Source organism: Saccharomyces paradoxus, chromosome XVI (genome assembly GCF_002079055.1).
Source record: "Saccharomyces paradoxus chromosome XVI, complete sequence".
NCBI classification, from domain to species: Eukaryota; Fungi; Ascomycota; class Saccharomycetes; order Saccharomycetales; family Saccharomycetaceae; genus Saccharomyces; species Saccharomyces paradoxus.
In genome coordinates this window covers 799,447-817,721 of record NC_047502.1, presented here as the reverse complement: position 1 = coordinate 817,721, position 18,275 = coordinate 799,447, and the positions used below count along the sequence as shown (strand labels likewise).

Here is an 18,275-nt window from a genome sequence, read left to right as displayed (position 1 = left end):
TTATTCTGTGTTCACCAAAAATAGCGTCAACTTTTCATCTGATCAGGATTATGAAAAAAAACGTCCAAATAGCGTATGTGATCTGAAGTCTAGAATTTACCGCTTCAGGATGAGCCTTTGGCGTTTTGCGGGTAAAACGCCTTCGGATCGCGTCACACTTGCAGGCTGAGAGGAAAAAGAAAAGAGGGGAATGAAAATCACTAAGCCACAAAAACTCAAAATAACTTTGTACGAGTTACATATGCACGATCCCACAAAGAAAGTGTAAAAAACAAATGGACGAGTCCGGAATCGAACCGGAGACCTCTCCCATGCTAAGGGAGCGCGCTACCGACTACGCCACACGCCCGGTAATTTGTTGAAGACTAAAATATTTATAGATGGTATACTGCTACATTGGTGTCTTTGGGTGGGAATATACCTGTCCTGTGATTTCTTCAAGGTGCATTTCGAAACTATACTTTGGTTTTTTTTGCTGTATAATATTGCAATAAGAATCAACTATCGTCTTTCGACTAATCTTCACCTCACTAGTATACTACCATATACAGTGTAAGAAGTTTACATAAATAATGAGAAGTAACCGTCAAATTAAATGGAAGATTAAAAGCAAGAATAGGATAGTGAATGACAACAATATAAAAAGAAAGAATAAATGATGCTGTTGTTATGTAGAATTATCAATTCCCTTTCTTGAATTCCTAGTTCTCGAGGAGAAATTCTACTATATTTTGTTTACCTAATAATAGATACTTTTATCATGAATGAAATCCCACCAATTATCTCAATATTCTCACCTATTCTCACACAAATTTTGAGGAGTACGAATACCGGCTTTTCATATGAAACTGGAAACATTCCCCTTTGTTATTATGGTATAAACATTCTTAGACTGGCACAAAAACGCGCTATTAGCGATGCGCTAATTTTTTTAGGCTTCAGGCGCCCTTGAACAGAGACAATAGTATTTTTTTGAAATGCATAATACTACCTCATTTTTTCTACTGAATTTATCAATTTTGTTATCTATAATTTTAGAATTAGAATTAGAATATGTAATATTTGTGATAGAGGAGGAAGCAGCAAATTTTTCAGGGTGACTCTCAATTCGTAGCCTTATTGTAATTTTCATGGTCGCATATTTCTCCTCGCCCCTTCAATCTTTTGGATACTTCCTTTTTGATAATACTTTCTTGACTACTTCGGCTAATATTAAAAGCTCTTATTTCCTGCTCAATGTCGTTTGATTCTACTTGACTCTGGGACGTTGAAAACCCGCTAATGCTGCTACCATTCGGTGAACTGTTGCCATTGAAAGGTACTTCAATCCACATGACACCATAAATCTTACCAAAGCTATCTGCGGACATGCTTGTCCCACGGATTTTAAATTTACCGTCGATTGTATTATTAAAAGAGAATTCTTTGAGGAAACGGTCACTTGAACTTGAAATGATGATACCGTTTGTCAAGCGGGATGATTCTAAGTGATAGTCGTCAAACACTATTTGAGTCGCCTCTAAATCAATATTGTTGGGGTTCAGTTTTTCCATAATCTCAGAGGATAGCCTATCTTCGTCGACACCTTGTTCTACATAATGCTGGTTACCGTGATTATCTGATATCAGTTCATAAGATGGTATGTATACTATTCCCCAAATCCTCGATAGTTTCTTTTTAATAATTTCTGTAATGAGTTGGCATGTGATTTCTTTATAAAGCGATATTATGTAACAGTGGTTTACCCTTCGTACAGAAAATTGGGGTTGGCGTTTATTTTCTCGAAGAAATGGACCTGGTTGCGGCTGTTGTATTTTTCTTTTCTTGCGGATCATATCCAGTGGTCCATCAGATACATTGATCTCAAGAAGATTAGGTTGGCAGATGCATGCGGCAGCCATCAGTCTGTTTTCTGCTTTACGACCAGTCCTATCAAGTTCAGTGTGTTGAGGGGACAAGGGGTGGGGAAAGTATTACTGTGTCTTATAAAGGAGATTTTCAAATCTAGAAAATAGGAAAACTAGAAAAAAAAAAGGCTAGAAGATATATCGCAACTCTTTTTCTCTTACTTTTTTGAGTAGGAAAGTTCCCTTTTTTCTATGAGGTTCTCTCGCGTTCTTCGGGAAGCAGATTTTTGCTCTACTTCGTATGTGAAGTGTGGCGCTATCAATTGCAGAAGGAATTGCAGGATAATGACATAGATAGATAAGATAGAGATAGGTGTTAGTTTGACGAACGTTAATTTCTGTTACTATTCTATCCTTGCCGCTATTTTTTCGCCAAATTTTGTATTTGTGTTTTTTGTTTAGATTTAGTAGAGATAAAGTGGTAAAAACGCTGTAAAAAAAGATACATATACATAAAATCATGTGCAGATCATTAAACATTAGTATTAATTATTAATCATTAACTATTATTATTAGATGCTATTAAAAATCAAAATTCGTCATTATATTACAATCAGAGCTTTTTTTATTGACATAAAGTTCTTCTTTAATTGGTGAAGAATTCCATAAGAGAGCAGAGTATACCTCTCCACATTAAAAATCTTAAAATTCCTCTTAGCCACTTTGGTCTAATTTTATAGAGTAAGATACCACAATTGTCACCCATAAGGTCTGTCGCTTCAGCGTCCAATCCTTCTGCCTTCTTAATTAATCTTCTTGCGGGGCAGCCGCCATTCCAAATATTCCATTTTTTCACACCGCCGCATAGGTTCAACCTATCCAATTTTTTGAACAGAGGGCCACGAGGACCTCCGATATACTTCCATTGAGCTAAACACCATTTCTGTCTAGGATCCCGAGCTGGTAGCTGTTGATCGCCCCATCCACCCTGAAAATGCAACCAATCCAAACCCAGAGATTCTTCTCTTTCTGTGGAAGGCGTCACAGTTTTACCATCAAAAGTATAGGAGTAAAAGTTCAGAGATGGATCCCAGAGGGGACCACGATCTGTAAAATCACTCAGGGGCATGAAAAAAAAGGGAATGTCGTGAGCATGTTGCCCAGAAGACGCATAATTAGCATGTGTGCCTCTAGCGCTGAAAATCAACGGTCTTTCCAATATAGTATCTTCACCATCGTCATTATCTCTCCTCTTCCGCAGTTTCTTGAATTTCTCAACAGCTTCGTACCTGTAGCCTGTTCCGCTGGAATGCGCACTCATCCAAAAATATTTTGGAATACCGTTATAAAACCGAACCAAAGAGTGCTCCCAGTCACCGACATGATTGCCCCAGGGACCTTGGCCCATAATAAAAGGACCATGGTTAAACGGGTAAAAGAAAAACCAGAACGCATCGACCCATCCGTTTCCCTTGTCGACCACAATTAGAACGGCAGGCGCCTTAGAGTTGTAGCCTGTTCCATATTCCGGCGGATGGCCTAGTAACCATTTAGGGTCCTTGTCGAAATCATCCAAACTGGTTAAAAATACCTCGCTACTGGGGATATGGGTTTCCGTCTGGTTACCAAATAAATCCGCGTAGTAATCCGCTTTCAAATCATGTAGTGTCAAATTTTTGTGAGTGGGCATGGAATTGCCGTCTCTATCTTTAATCCGGAAGTTTCGAACATACTCAGCAATGTCCGACGGCCAATATTTCTCTTCGCTATACAGGTGCACTAGGGGACAGTGATCGATGACATAAGTCGGGATTTTCCCGGGAGTATGCAAACTCCTTTGGTCATCTGTCACATCAGCGGGATTTAGTATGGGCGGCAATTGACCTTGAAATTGGAGTTTATTCTGCTGGCTCATGGACATATCTCTTTTCATCAAAGGCTCTAATGGATCATAGTCTTCCAAAGGTGGAAGGACGAGCGCCTGTATGACGCTAACCTCTGCTATAAAGAACCACAAAAATATTCGCGCTAGTACGCAATGCATTCGCTAACTGATTTGAAGTTTGCTTTACCTATTTTGTTCTTTATCAAAGCCGTCTTCTTTACTCTCGACGGTGACATCGAAAGGAAAGGAAAGCTCAATTGTCAGTTCTATTATAAAGAAGAGAAATTCAATTTTACATATTCGGAACTTTTTCATTTTCATTCGGCTAGTACAACTACGTAGAGAGTATATCTCGCATCCGTCGTATGTGTAACGAGTTATGCTTTCCTTTAGAAGAAGGGTTCTTCCTTTTTTTTTTCCTTCCTATTTACACGTAGGACTGGGAATACGGAGTCATGAAACTTTAATAATGCGCTTTTTTTATTTTTCTGAGTTTCAATTTGATTTTGTCGTTTCCGTCATAGCCATGTAACTGAATTGAGATATAAACTATTTTTATTTTTCCGAGAACGGCCACTGCTTTGAGGCACGCATTATACGATTTCTCGACGGTCCGGTGAAACCGTATACCCAAAAGAGCAACTTAATTGACTGACCCACAATCTGTTTAGAGGCATGCTATGCTGATCCTGCATATCTCAAACAGGCAATATGATAACATACATAAGCGCCTCGGCCACGCGGATTTTCTGTGGGTCTGAAAATTAAAAAAAAAAAATACCGCGGAGCCGGGTGAGAACATTTGGCGGGTAACATTTAAAACAGAGCTATTTATATAATCAAGTATTCTCCCCATACAAAATGTGTCTGCAGCCACGTGCAAAGTACGGTCGTTGTGTGCAAAGAGCAGTGAGCACAATCTGCCAGACCTCTAAATTCGCTTCTCTGTACTTGGCGAGGGGTTTACTGGAGCCCGATCGGACTAGCCGGGCTTGATCACTGCGGCAATGTCTTCGCCCAACGGATCGGAACAGCTCACTGATTTCACCCAAAATGGAAAAAGGAAATACAAAAACAAAACAGAACGGCGTAGTTTCCGGCAGCCTTGATGATCCCTGATTCATAGAGCCATTTTTTTCATCTTTTCCTAATGCATTTTGTTCATTCTGGATCTGCGTTAAACGCTGTAAAACTGGCTCGTTTCTTTTATATATCTGGCAATCGTTCGCTGCTCAACCATCCTAATCTCTTCTTGCGCGTACCCTTTTTCTGATTTTTTTTAAATTTATATTCTTTTGTCTAAGAACATTTTTCTTTGTAATCTGCTTAACTTAGCAATTGTCAACTGTCCTGTTATAACCTGTTCTCCGAAGTGAATACAATAACCAGGTATTTGCTCTTTTTCGTCTAGGTGTGTTGATCTAATCGTCTTTTTATTTTTCTTCTTCGTTCAGCTTAATCTTTTAATTGTCATACCCATAATTACACTACTGATTTCGTGGTCTAGTTTTCTAATATAACTAATTCTTTTCTTCCCTTCTTACCTCATTATTTTAATTTGCATTAGTACTCCTCTAGCCAAAAATAAACAGAGATGAACAGACAGGAATCCATAAATTCGTTTAATTCAGACGAAACATCTTCGTTGTCTGATGTAGAAAGTCAGCAGCCGCAACAATATATTCCTTCAGAGAATGGATCTAAATCCAATATGGCCCCTAATCAACTGAAGTTGACTCGGACGGAAACCGTGAAATCATTGCAGGACATGGGTGTGAGCTCCAAGGCCCCCGTCCCTGATGTCAACGCTCCTCAATCTAGCAAGAATAAGATTTTTCCTGAGGAATATACTTTAGAAACCCCTACAGGGTTGGTTCCTGTCGCTACTTTACATTCCATAGGTAGAACCTCTACTGCGATCTCCCGTACGAGAACTAGGCAGATTGATGGTGCCTCTTCGCCCTCTTCTAATGAAGATGCTTTAGAAAGTGATAACAATGAAAAGGGTAAAGAAGGCGACTCTAGCGGTGCAAATGACGAAGCGCCAGACCTAGACCCGGAGATTGAATTTGTTACTTTTGTCACTGGTGATCCAGAAAACCCCCACAACTGGCCCGGATGGATTCGTTGGAGTTACACCGTTCTGCTGTCCATTTTAGTTATTTGCGTTGCCTACGGGTCCGCTTGCATCAGTGGTGGGTTAGGAACCGTTGAAAAGAAGTACCATGTTGGTATGGAAGCCGCTATTTTATCATGTTCTTTAATGGTTATTGGGTTCTCACTGGGCCCTTTGATTTGGTCTCCTGTTAGTGATCTTTACGGTAGAAGGGTCGCCTACTTTGTCTCTATGGGTCTTTATGTCATCTTCAACATTCCTTGCGCTTTAGCCCCCAATTTAGGTTGTCTTTTAGCTTGTAGATTTCTATGTGGTGTTTGGTCATCTTCAGGTCTATGTCTAGTTGGTGGGTCTATTGCCGATATGTTCCCAAGTGAAACAAGAGGTAAGGCCATTGCCTTCTTTGCTTTTGCTCCTTATGTTGGTCCCGTCGTTGGCCCATTAGTTAACGGTTTTATTTCCGTTTCTACCGGCCGTATGGACCTGATCTTTTGGGTAAATATGGCCTTTGCAGGTGTTATGTGGATCATATCCTCTGCTATTCCAGAAACATACGCTCCCGTCATCTTAAAGAGAAAGGCCGCTAGATTAAGAAAAGAGACTGGTAACCCTAAGATTATGACTGAACAAGAGGCCCAAGGTGTCAGTATGAGTGAAATGATGAGAGCCTGTTTGTTAAGACCTCTATACTTCGCTGTCACTGAACCTGTTCTGGTCGCCACTTGTTTCTATGTGTGTTTGATTTACTCTCTATTATATGCGTTCTTTTTTGCCTTCCCTGTCATTTTTGGTGAATTATATGGCTACAAAGACAATCTTGTGGGTTTAATGTTTATTCCTATTGTTATTGGTGCTCTTTGGGCATTGGCTACAACTTTCTACTGTGAAAACAAGTACCTAAAAATTGTCAAAGAGCGTAAACCTACTCCTGAAGATCGTTTGTTGGGTGCCAAGATCGGTGCTCCATTTGCTGCCATTGCTCTTTGGATCTTGGGTGCCACCGCTTATAAACATATTATTTGGGTTGGCCCAGCTTCAGCTGGTTTAGCTTTTGGTTTCGGTATGGTGTTGATTTATTATTCATTGAATAATTACATTATTGATTGCTACGTCCAATACGCATCCAGTGCTTTGGCTACAAAGGTTTTCCTAAGATCCGCTGGTGGTGCTGCCTTCCCATTGTTCACCATTCAAATGTATCACAAATTGAACTTGCATTGGGGCTCTTGGTTATTAGCTTTCATCTCTACTGCAATGATTGCTTTACCTTTTGCATTTTCTTACTGGGGTAAAGGCTTGAGACATAAGTTGTCCAAGAAAGATTACTCTATAGATAGTATTGAATGAGAGTAACGATTTTACGAATCGAGCATAATAATCAAAAATTATAGTAATAATAATGATAAAAATATAAACAAACATATCAAACATGCATTCAACCTATTATCCGACAGTAATGTACATATATTTTTACGTATTTTACATTCTTTCTCTATTGTTCTTTTATCTATTGCTATTCTAAACAAATGTATTGACCTTCAAACTACGAGTAACTTTTATTAAATTATATATATAGAAAAAAAAAAACTTAAATTGGAAACTGGAATTTTTAAAATCATTCTTCTTGTGCTTACGCGATGGCTTTATTTTCGGCCTTTTACATTCCTCCTCATTTGACCGAAGAATTCAAATTTGATTGACCCCCACTTAGCTAGTAAAAGGCCGGCATTCTTTTCCATTAGGGAACTCAGTAATAGCAACAAAGACCAACATAACGGTCCTATTGCAAAATCGCAGGTGCCCTAATTAATAATTTGAAATGATTATTAATAGGCGTATTCTCAAATCTTTTGAGGAGATAAGCCATTCATTAGAGGAATCATTACGAGAGGTTGCACTAGATTCACAACAACGACTGATTCAAGATGTACGTGAAGAAAATGAAGAGCTAGGTAGGTTACAAGATCAATTACAAGAGATCAGATCAATTGTTGAAAAAGTCTGCATTTCAATCAAAACTGACAATATTGACTCTTATTGTTCTGTGCCTTTTGATTTGCTATACAATATTTGCAAGAACATTGCAGATCCCTCATCCTTTGAAGACGGAGATTTACAGTATCTTGTAAGCCAGGCCATATTTGAGTACATTATATTATTATGCTATTATTCTGTTACCAACGAATGCGTCCAAGGTTTACCTGCCGTGTATGAAGCTGAACAATACTACAAGACGATTAGTGATTCAATCTTTAAGTCATTTCTTTATTGTATACAAACTTCAGCATCAACCGTACGTCTATTATCTCAAACTATTTGGAAGGACATAAATAAGAAAAACCTCTCACATCAAAAATGGTCCCTGAAGGCCTTGTCGGTTGATTTACTAGAAAAAGTACGTCCAAGAATAAACAAGTTTATGGTGGTTCGGAACTTCAGGTTTGTTGGGTTACCGAAGAAACCCATTGAAATAGCTTCCTTGGTTTCAGATATACCGCGCGGTATAGTCCATGAAAGGCTTGATATGATCACTCAATCATCAAAGCATTATACTATCAAACTGGGGCGGTTAATTGCTGACTTCGATCAACCACCAGAAGAAAATGGCACATCCTCCGAAGTGCATTTACCGAACTCCGAAAGGCGTCTACAGTCTCTACAGGACTTCTTTGGATTAGCTGTCTCTGATTCGAACCTAATAGATGTGGTCCAATGTTCGGCCAAGTTTCATAAAGTTCACCCCTTAAAAAGATTCACTAAACCGAGTATATTGACTAGATACTGGCCTCCAATTTTGTTATGTCTTTTGTATGGACCGTCATCTATTATGACTTTATGGGATTCCCGATACCTTATTCAAGATTTTATTAGAACTAATGTTGTTGACTTTGCCAAAGGGCTAGTCTTAAACTGGTTATGGACACCTTTGAAACAGGTTTGGTCTACTGTCAAACATGATGAAGGAAGCGCCATTTCAGTCACATCACAAGAGACTTTAAATTCTGACATGGATTCTCTTACCAGAATGATTGTTAGTTTTGTTGTGGATAATAGTGATTCGACGTCTAACCGCCCCATAGACCCTATTCTATTAAGTACTAAAGTTGAACATGGTGATTTGACCGAATTTATGGAAATTTATGAAACACAGCTACATCATCCGATAAAGAATATAGCTACGGGTGGACTAGTTAGATCTTTATTGATTCAACTCCAAAAAACAAAAGTCGATGGCTCTATGGCTTTGAATGGCATTGATAAAATGCTGAAGTCGCAACAATTGGTATTTGGAGTTGTAGCATTATCCCCTGCTTTAGTAATACTATATTCATCTATTGTGGCGTTGAAAAGGTTTGTTAGGTTGGGCAACGTGTGGTCTAATGAGAAACGATACAGGGACCAAATAAGTATAAGTCTGAATAATGTAGAAAGAGTTTTGAATTATTCGAACCAGGGTGCGGACGCTGATGAGGAACACTTAAATCAAGGTCTACTGGTGATTGAGGTTTCAAACTTATACAAATTGGGAAGTTTCTTGATTCCACACTCGAGAAGGAAAGAATGGTTTAGGGACGTCGAGGAACTGGTGGATACCAACCTTGATTCCAGAGCTCATATAAACGTCGTCAACAGAATATGCCATGTATACGGCAGGTTTTTAATTCATTAGCGTACAGCCGGCTAAGGAAAAATAAAAGGAAAATATTGAATATATTCTTCATGTATTTTTTGTACATACCTTAATATAAAAGAAAACGACGCAAATTCGACAACTTTTTAACTGAAAAGAATAGATTGCCGATTCACAAAGATGATGTACTATAATCCTCTGTATACGATATATCTGCTAAAAAAAAGAAGAAAAAAAGTTATATAAAATTCATACTCATAAAATAATCTAAAGAACAACGATATCAAAAGGAAAGCATTTGCCATAGCGAAGAACAGTTGAATGAAATGAAACAAAGAGAAATAACGGCTTAAAAGATATTATTGACAATATCTGACCCAATACTAGCACCTGCCCCAAAGATGGCAGCATTACCTAATTTGCTACCAAAGCTCTTCAAATGGCTATGAGAGCTCTGTTGTTGTTGTTGAGGAGGAGGAGCTTGTTGCGGCTGCTGTTGAGGCTGTTGGTAATAGTATGTGGAAGGTGGAGGGAATGGCTGCTGTTGGTAAGATGATGTGGCACTATTTTGCGTGGGGACTTGTTGTAGTTCTTGAGCTTTATATTGTGGAGGTGGGGGAAGACTTGATGGTCCATTGGAGCCAGAGAAAGCTGCCTTGACGTAGTTTGCTGGGAAAATACCAGTGCGGCCGTTACAGCTACCTTTATACCACTCTGGAGATAATTTCTCCAAAAGTTGGACCTTGTCACCTGGTTTTAAGCCCAAATCACCATCTTGTTGAGGATCAAATTGATAAAGGGCTTCAACATATTCCAAAGATGTTGTGCTGGCGTTGCGAGGTGCACTGGAAGGATCCCATTTCACTGGCAAGCTCTTGTTTATTTGGTCGAAAACGTCATTTGTAATGACATTTGACTCCTTTAGAAAATCTAGTTCTGTCCTAATGTTTGTTAAGGAGCGATTAATCAATGAAGCCGACATTTGTGGAATATCAGATTGCCTTCTTTCCTTTTGCTATGGTGTTTGCACCGATGTGGTCACCTTGTCTATTGTCTCAACGAATTTTAGGTTCAACTATATATGCAGCTTACAGTATCCATCCCCACCTCGAAGGAGGCTCGGTTAATCACGCTGCACGAATGAAGACAATAGTGAAAGAAGCATTTAGAACAATCTAGCCCTTTGAAGAAAAGGTAGTCTTCTCCTCATGCCGAAGTATGAAACTTCCTCGCCTGAAAGTTGCCGCTAAACTTATTATCGAATTGCTATACAGCTTCTTGTTTATTCTTGCCAAGCTTTCACATAACAGAACCAACCATTGAATAGCCTAGCACCACATCGAAGAGGATTTGGACTACTGCGCAGCAAAGTGGAACCCATGTAGACATGGAGAATAGACCAGATCTATAGATTGCACCTATTAAGAACCCCATGACTGTACCAGTAGTCAAGCCCTGTACGCCGCCATAAATAACGTACATGACGAATATCCATATACTTCCGGCCTTCTTTCTATGAGTCAAGCTGGCGTACGAACCAGCAGCAACATAAAATACGCCATTAAAGATTAAAGTCCAGTACAGCGAAAATTTCCAAATATCAGAGATATAGTACAAGAATGCGGTGTTGTACTTCGAGTTGTTGATGGGCCAGTATAATGAGGGGAATTTTGGTGTTACATAGCCAACAGGTATATCATTATTTGTTACAAATGATCTGAATACAGAGAACCATACGACAGAAAAGCGGACGTTTTTATTGTTAGTCTTGTGTTTCTTATTTGCTTAAGCCACAGCGATGGTTGCATCCAGCCGCGGCAGTCTTACGTGTAATAATGAACAACATACCTCATCCTATGGCAGGAAATTGGGACTGACCTTGCTGGCAGTGTTTATCTTCTGCAGACATGTCAAGAAAAGAAAGAGCCTCTATTTTTTCATATTTTCGACTTCCGTTATGTTTCTTTTTTTCTTCGGCAAGGGAGAAGAAAACAATATAATAATAAAAGTAAGAGTAGTATGCAAAAATAGATACAGATGAGCACTATAAAAAGAGAAGGTATTTCCGTAGTACAGAGCAGCCATGCATGGGGAATGGCAAGAATTCAAGACTCCTGCAGGTAAGAAGTACTACTACAATAAGAAAACGAAACAGTCTCAATGGGAAAAACCTAATTTAAAAAAAAATTCTAACCTAGAGAGCAATGCGAAAGCATCCCAGATAGAGAGAAAGCCAACATTTACGCTAGAACTGATTAATGGCTGGTACTTAATAATATGCAACGATGGTACGAAACTCTACTTTAATAATGACTCTAAGGTCTTCAAAAACGACATCGGCCAAGAAAGTGACGGTAACTGTGGTGCATTGATCGAGTCATTAGACAAGGAGAAATTGGTTCTCTTGATTGGCGTTGCCAGAGGTTACGCTATGCGGGAGGAGGACATTGACAATATCTTCGAATCTTTGAACGAAGAGATTGACCTATTTAAAAGAAATCAAGATGGAGTGGAGAGAAAAAGTGAGATAAGCGAAGAGGCGGGTGACGTACAACATCCATTACAGGAAAGCCACACTGGGCTAGTCAGCGGGTATGGTTCATCCTCAGAAGAAGAAGATGAAGAACAAATCCCAAACCAAGATGCTAGCATAATTGATGATCTGAATCATATTGATACCGACGACATTGACGAGCGCAATCTGTTCTTCCAGTTATTCCATAGGTATAAACTTGACAAGTTCTCCACGTGGTCACTGCAAAGCAAGAAAATCGAAAACGATCCCGATTTTTACAAGATCAGAGATGACGCTGTTCGTGAAGGCCTTTTCGAGGAGTGGTGCGGCGAGCACAGTTCCAATGCCAGTGCTAAGGAAAGCGACAGCGAAGATGATAGCGAAGACGATAGTGATGTACTAGAGCCAACAAAATACCACTATCTGGCACAAATCGTTGCCAATGCGGGAAAAATCGCGCCCGACACCATCACACAAGATATCAGGAAACAACAAAAGGCGTTATACAAGGCGTACAAAATCAAGGAGTATGTACCATCGAAGCGCGAGCAAGACAAGTTCGTGTCACAACTGCTGTTTTATTATAAGACATTCAACTTACAACAGCGAAGAGAGATATTTTGGGATTGTCTGCGGGATCACGAACGTGACTTTACGGGAACAATCGAATTGCTACGTCAGGACAAAGAGCTTATCAGCCGATGGCTGGCACTCTTAAATGCTCCCGCCGACAGTAGTAGTGTGGAGGATGTATTGTTGACCATTGAGCACCGGTGTTGTGTGGGTCCAATAGTGTTGACGGAACCACGCTACTACGTTGTGGGCATCATGGATAAGACCACGGTTTGGGTGCGGTGGCTAGCCGCCGAGGGAGGGCCGCCCGGCCGGTTTACCCCAGCGGGCGCGGGGAACTCGCCGATAAATCCGGAATGAGAAGGGCAGACCAGGGGAGCAAAGAGGGATTAAGCTTACGCACCTGGTATAATCGTGATGGGAGTGGGGTGGTGATGGCAACCAGAATACAGTAGGTCTTTAGGCTTAGTACCTATCGGTATTCAGGCTCTTTGCCAGTGATTGGGGCCCCGGGTTCCGCCATCGTATCTAGTCGCTTTGTATAAGTATGAATGATAAGAGCAGGTGCAATTTTCGGACTTTAAATGTTTCTTGTGTCTCATTATTTATAGCACAATTATTTTTTTATGTGTGTGTATCTATATACGTACATTTTAGTTGAATTATAGAGAATAACAAAACACACACGCATACACGTATATACATATACATATAGACCTACGAGAGTTGCGAATAAGGATGATTTTATTGAAGAGAACAAAAATTAGGGGCCTCTCCTCTGTAAGTTTGCAAAGAAGAACTCACAGTAGACTAGTAAATCCCATAAGGCAACAACATCAACAAATTGCCAAGCAAAGGAGCTCAAAAATTTTGAAAAACGTACATTTCTATGATTTTAGATCACTGCCCAAAGTACCTACTACACAGTATTTGGAAGCTAGGGAGCTAACTCGTGATATTCTGTACAGCGGATACAGGCCAGTCATGTACCCAGTGAAGGAAAACCCGCTGTTTAGAGACAAGAAGAAGAAATCTTTACAAATGCTATTAACAATGGACGAGACAGCAAACGCGGAGGCGAAAACGATCGATAAGAGTAAGCATAAGAACGTATTGTTTGGTGAACGTGGAACGGGCGGCATAATGTCAGGCGGCGTGAACGGTACATGGAAGTATAACCCTACCGTACCTAATGAACTGTTACCATTCAACTGGTGGTCTACGTCCAGTATGGGTATGGAATATTTCCCTGAATGGAAAAACGTGCCCTCATATATGATGAGAAAGTTGAAACCGTTTGATAAAGCTCTGCAAGTGCGATTAACACATAAAAGCAAAAAAAAGGTGGATTAAACAATGATACTTGCATTTACATATGGAAAATAATTTTTATTGCACGATTCGTCATACATAAATAACAGAATATTATTTTTTATAACTGGTTTGAACTCATGTTGGGAATCCACGTCACGCCGTGCGCGGAGCTGTAAGATGAAAAGAAGATAAACAAAACCTAGATACACAGAACTCAGATCAACACAACAGTAAGTAGTGAAATAAAACTAGACAGAGAAGAGAAGGATACTTTAGTTAGTTAGATATAAGAATAGTATGAAAAGATTAAAAATTAAAATATTAGAAGAACAAACTATAATAAAAGAAAGCGGGGGGGAATGATAATAATAATAATATTAGTTAAAAATAAGACTTTCTCATAGCCATTGATGAGAAAGCGCTTATGATTTGTTGGTTTTTTCTGGTATTTTTTCCAATTTTTTTTCGGGTTTTCCTTGGGTATAATTTTTTATTTCTTCCGAAAGACGGAAAGGGATGAGGAAAAAAGGAGTTTTCTTATTTGCTTTCTTCTTTCCCTAATTTATTCACGGTGTCCATTTATTATATTCTTAATTGAAAGTAACGTATAATTTAAGTTGGTGCGCTTCAATTAGACTTGGGAAATGGTTGGAACACCGACTTGTCCAGTTCTTCTTCTCTTGGAGAAAGAACCAGAGCCAAAGGCACCGTTGGAGATCATGTTGAAAACAGACATGAGGGTCTTGGCCAAGAAAATGGCGCAAGAGAAGTAGAGGAATGCAACAGCGGCTTGAGCTTGTCTACATCTGGTACCGGAACCTTGAGTAATCTTGTTACTGTCAACGTATGAACTGTTGTTACATGAGTGAGCTCTAATACCAACAGCCAATACGGTACCGGCGGTAAATGTGAAAACAAAGTTCAAAAAGTCCAGTGTGAACAAAACTAGTGGCCATGCCAATGGTTCAATAAAGTTGGCAAAGACACCATACAACGAATCGGTGAATATACCATATGCACAAGCAAACATACAGTAGTTTACTCTTGAACTGTGCCTATCTTGAGTATTCAACAACGAACTGATTAAACCGATGGAAATAACCAAAAATAGGAAATTTATTATACGTAAAATGTTATCAGCTAGGGCTAACATTGTGGAGTTATATTATTATTGGGTATGCTTTGAGAAGAAAAGTGTTTCTGACTGATTTTTCTTAATAAAAATGTTTTTTTAAAGAAATGTTTATTTATCCTTTTAAAAAAGCGCGATGAGGAGAAAAATTAAAAATGTAAAACCTTTTCAATTATATTTTTTCTTGATCAATTGCAATTAAAATATTGGTACAAGATAAATTTCCTTTAAAAAAAGAGGACGTTGGAAGAAGAAAAAAAAATGTATCTTAATTACAAAACAAAGACTCTTTTATAAAAGAAAATCTGACAGAAGATTGGAGCCAAGGATTTTATAGGGGTATGATTTTTCTGTATACATATGTGAGGAAGAGGGGAGGGAGATGGAAGAAGAAGTAGGAAGAAAAAAAAAATTCAAAACAATTCTAGTCAATTCCGGTAAGGCAGCAAATTGCCCATTAGTTTCTGTGAGGGGGCGATCACTTTTACGTTTTGGGCATTTAAATTATGACGCAGAGGTCCTCGGACAAGGGGTTTACGATGGACCTTTAAAGCAACCTTGGGCCTACCTCAGGGAAATGCCCCTACCAACGTCACTAACGGGCGTGTGCCAAATGGGCCGATGCTCAGATGCGGCCGTTAAGATGGGGGTGGTGTTTTCGGGGCCCCATCCGTATGTGGAAATACCAAAACAGCAGGGACATGCATCCTTACATCATCCGGTCAATCATCAGGGTAATACATACATGATATATAATCCGAGATTCGGACCCCTAGCAATAGAGTTAGCCACATAGGACCTTCTAAGGCCATTTAGAAACAAAAGGCGCATTGAGTTCATATTTGTAGGATAGATTATCGAACGTAGTTGGAATTCAACAAGGGTGTGATTCAAGTACCGTATGAATGAAGGGCTATGGAAAGGGCCGGAAGGAGGCAACAGTTCTTTGTATCGGCAATCGGGCTCCGCGAGAAAGCCGCGTATTTCCTTTCGGCAGCTCCCTTTGCCACCACTGCCGGAAAGCTTAATTATTTGTATGGTTTGTTCCGATGAGCGAAACGGCGTTAACATCAAGGGTTAAGGTAGGGAAAGTGGGAAAGACAAGAGTTTTTTGCTACGCTATTTTAGCAATTACGTTTTGGAAATATTGTGGCTGCTCTTAACTATCCGTTTGAGGTAAAGATATGAAAAATTATGCAACATAGAACAAAGAGAAAAAAAGGAGCCTGCGGATAGGCAGCTTTACGACTAATTGTAACCCTCTTTGTCCAACAGGTTGATATAATGAATTGTTCACGGGATAAGCTGTTTCATTTCATGCATTGCAGTTCAGATGTGCGGCTCCTCGAGCGGCGGATGCATACCTTTCCGCCGAAGTGTGCAACTTCATGCATGTTCATATATGAAATTAGGTTGGGTTGGGCAAACCAATTCCTGCTTCAACTTATCTACACGATTTTTGCTGTTCGCGAAACTTGTAACGCTGCATTGAGGCGCATTTTACGATTGTGTAGTTTCTTGCAGTTGAAGAGTGGGCACTTTGCGAAACTTCTTAAGTATTATTTGTGTAAAGAATGCGCGATTAGCTGTGTATCGAGTTAGCTCTGCATCGCTTTTAACGAGGATGGATGGTCCACTTTTAAAATGCTAGTTGGCTTTTTTTAGTACGGGACATATCCTCCAGTTTTTTGACCTTCATTTCTCTTGAAGTATTTATGATTAAGGAAAAAAGTTCCAATAACAATATATCCGTCCAGCGAAGTTAGGTAAAACCATAACATTCTACTAATAAAATGTCTGGTTATTTTTCGGGGTTTTCTCTAAACAAGATCACCGATTCAATTGCTACCGCTGCCCACAAGACCCAAGACACTTTGAACAGTGCATTAGCAAATGCAAATGTAAATTTGAATGACCCTCAAACAAGACTATCAATTAAATCGCGCACTAGATTTGTTCAAGAATCATTAGGTACTGTATCCGATATAAGTAAGTTACCACCACAATACAAATTCCTGGAAAAGAAAAGCGACTCTTTAGAGAAGGTATGTAAGAGAATTTTGTTAGTGTCCAAAACGTTTGAAGTAGAGGGCTACGACTATCCGCCAAATTTAACGGAGAGTATTTCGGACTGGTGGTCTCTCAATAAAGACGGCTGGTTTGGTTCTAAGAAATCCGAAAGTACCACTAAAAAGAAGGGGTCCAATCATGACGATACCTTTTTGCCAAGGTCTTTTGCTCAAGCCATCTCAAAAGCCGCCGTTGACTGCGAATGTGAATTTCAAAATTTGGAACAGAACGAAAAGGCAGAATTGAAGAAGAAAAAGGAGTCCAATAAGACTACACAGACAACAGAAGCTCAGGATGAGGACAATGATGAAGAGGATGAGGAGGACGATGAAGATTTGTCTAGTTTGATTAAAGTCTTTGATTCGTGGTCGACATGCTATAAAAATATCGATGAAGGGAAAGCAGAGATGGATTCTATGATGGTGAAGGAATTCAACAAAAAATTAGAAACATTAATAAACCAAGACTTCAAGAAGGTTCATGAACTGCGCAGAAAAGTGGAAGAATCAAGACTCAAGTTCGATACCATGCGTTATGAAGTTAAAGCAAAAGAAGCAGAGTTAGAGGCTCAAAAATCTGGAGCCGCAGAAGCAGCTCACAGCAAGGACGTTGGCGCAAAGGACGTTAGCGCAAACACCACCACATCTTTTGATGAAACTCCTTCTACCGGGGATGAAAAACCGACATCAAAGGACACCGAAGACGGACCAAAGGAAGAAGCAAATGAGCATACTGCCGATGGTGCTACAGATACAAAAGAAAATTCAAAGAGCAACCAAAATGATGAGTCACTGATTGAGGAATCTGAAGAAAACAAATTATTGGAAAAATTGGAAGATGAATTTGTCTCCAATACTACAGTTGCAGTGGAAACAATGGAAGAAATCACTGACAGCTCTGAAATTCTAGGCTTAATAAAACTGTTCCAGAATTTCCAGCTAGTTTACTTTAGACAATGTGTCCAAGAAGTGGAAGCAAGCCTGAAAGTTTTAAGTGGCTTGGAAAATTAGCAAAATTAGGCAAATAGAACATTATTTATTCATGTATAAAAGTGTTTAATTGTAATACTTAAACATTATATATGATATAAGTTCTTCTATCTAACCGCTTGAATTGCTTGCGTTGGTGCTTAACGGTTTCTTCCTTACCCGAAAAGTTCAGTATCGCTACTAGAAAGGGTTCATGAAGCAGT

General features: G+C 39.4%; 10 protein-coding genes and 1 non-coding gene across 11 annotated transcripts; 5 read left to right on the top strand and 6 right to left on the bottom strand.

Annotated features, from left to right (window-relative positions):
• Positions 1-276: 276 nt before the first annotated feature.
• On the bottom strand, positions 277-349 carry SPAR_Ptrna15A. The gene has a single exon. It is a non-coding gene; the product is annotated as a tRNA-Ala (tRNA).
• Positions 350-1,103: 754 nt separating this feature from the next.
• CUR1 (Cur1p) lies at positions 1,104-1,901 on the bottom strand (the record flags this gene model as incomplete). Its single annotated transcript, XM_033914007.1, has 1 exon — positions 1,104-1,901. The coding sequence occupies one exon, from the start codon at positions 1,899-1,901 to the stop codon at positions 1,104-1,106; it is 798 nt and encodes a 265-aa protein (XP_033769898.1).
• A 592-nt stretch (positions 1,902-2,493) lies between these two features.
• Positions 2,494-3,891, bottom strand: TDA6 (Tda6p; the record flags this gene model as incomplete). Its single annotated transcript, XM_033914006.1, has 1 exon — positions 2,494-3,891. The coding sequence occupies one exon, from the start codon at positions 3,889-3,891 to the stop codon at positions 2,494-2,496; it is 1,398 nt and encodes a 465-aa protein (XP_033769897.1).
• A 1,435-nt stretch (positions 3,892-5,326) lies between these two features.
• TPO3 (spermine transporter) lies at positions 5,327-7,195 on the top strand (the record flags this gene model as incomplete). Its single annotated transcript, XM_033914005.1, has 1 exon — positions 5,327-7,195. One exon carries the CDS (start codon positions 5,327-5,329, stop codon positions 7,193-7,195), a length of 1,869 nt encoding a protein of 622 aa, XP_033769896.1.
• A 472-nt stretch (positions 7,196-7,667) lies between these two features.
• Positions 7,668-9,518, top strand: NCA2 (Nca2p; the record flags this gene model as incomplete). The annotated part of the gene is made up of 1 exon (XM_033914004.1): positions 7,668-9,518. The coding sequence occupies one exon, from the start codon at positions 7,668-7,670 to the stop codon at positions 9,516-9,518; it is 1,851 nt and encodes a 616-aa protein (XP_033769895.1).
• A 310-nt stretch (positions 9,519-9,828) lies between these two features.
• Positions 9,829-10,461, bottom strand: PIN3 (Pin3p; the record flags this gene model as incomplete). The annotated part of the gene is made up of 1 exon (XM_033914003.1): positions 9,829-10,461. One exon carries the CDS (start codon positions 10,459-10,461, stop codon positions 9,829-9,831), a length of 633 nt encoding a protein of 210 aa, XP_033769894.1.
• A 317-nt stretch (positions 10,462-10,778) lies between these two features.
• MAY24 (May24p) lies at positions 10,779-11,332 on the bottom strand (the record flags this gene model as incomplete). The annotated part of the gene is made up of 2 exons (XM_033914002.1): positions 10,779-11,196; positions 11,328-11,332. The coding sequence occupies 2 exons, from the start codon at positions 11,330-11,332 to the stop codon at positions 10,779-10,781; spliced, it is 423 nt and encodes a 140-aa protein (XP_033769893.1).
• A 230-nt stretch (positions 11,333-11,562) lies between these two features.
• On the top strand, positions 11,563-12,927 carry URN1 (Urn1p; the record flags this gene model as incomplete). The annotated part of the gene is made up of 1 exon (XM_033914001.1): positions 11,563-12,927. One exon carries the CDS (start codon positions 11,563-11,565, stop codon positions 12,925-12,927), a length of 1,365 nt encoding a protein of 454 aa, XP_033769892.1.
• A 378-nt stretch (positions 12,928-13,305) lies between these two features.
• Positions 13,306-13,920, top strand: SUE1 (Sue1p; the record flags this gene model as incomplete). The annotated part of the gene is made up of 1 exon (XM_033914000.1): positions 13,306-13,920. One exon carries the CDS (start codon positions 13,306-13,308, stop codon positions 13,918-13,920), a length of 615 nt encoding a protein of 204 aa, XP_033769891.1.
• A 592-nt stretch (positions 13,921-14,512) lies between these two features.
• On the bottom strand, positions 14,513-15,034 carry NCE102 (Nce102p; the record flags this gene model as incomplete). Its single annotated transcript, XM_033913999.1, has 1 exon — positions 14,513-15,034. One exon carries the CDS (start codon positions 15,032-15,034, stop codon positions 14,513-14,515), a length of 522 nt encoding a protein of 173 aa, XP_033769890.1.
• Positions 15,035-16,806: 1,772 nt separating this feature from the next.
• On the top strand, positions 16,807-18,093 carry SPAR_P03920 (uncharacterized protein; the record flags this gene model as incomplete). Its single annotated transcript, XM_033913998.1, has 1 exon — positions 16,807-18,093. The coding sequence occupies one exon, from the start codon at positions 16,807-16,809 to the stop codon at positions 18,091-18,093; it is 1,287 nt and encodes a 428-aa protein (XP_033769889.1).
• Between the last annotated feature and the right edge of the window lie 182 nt (positions 18,094-18,275).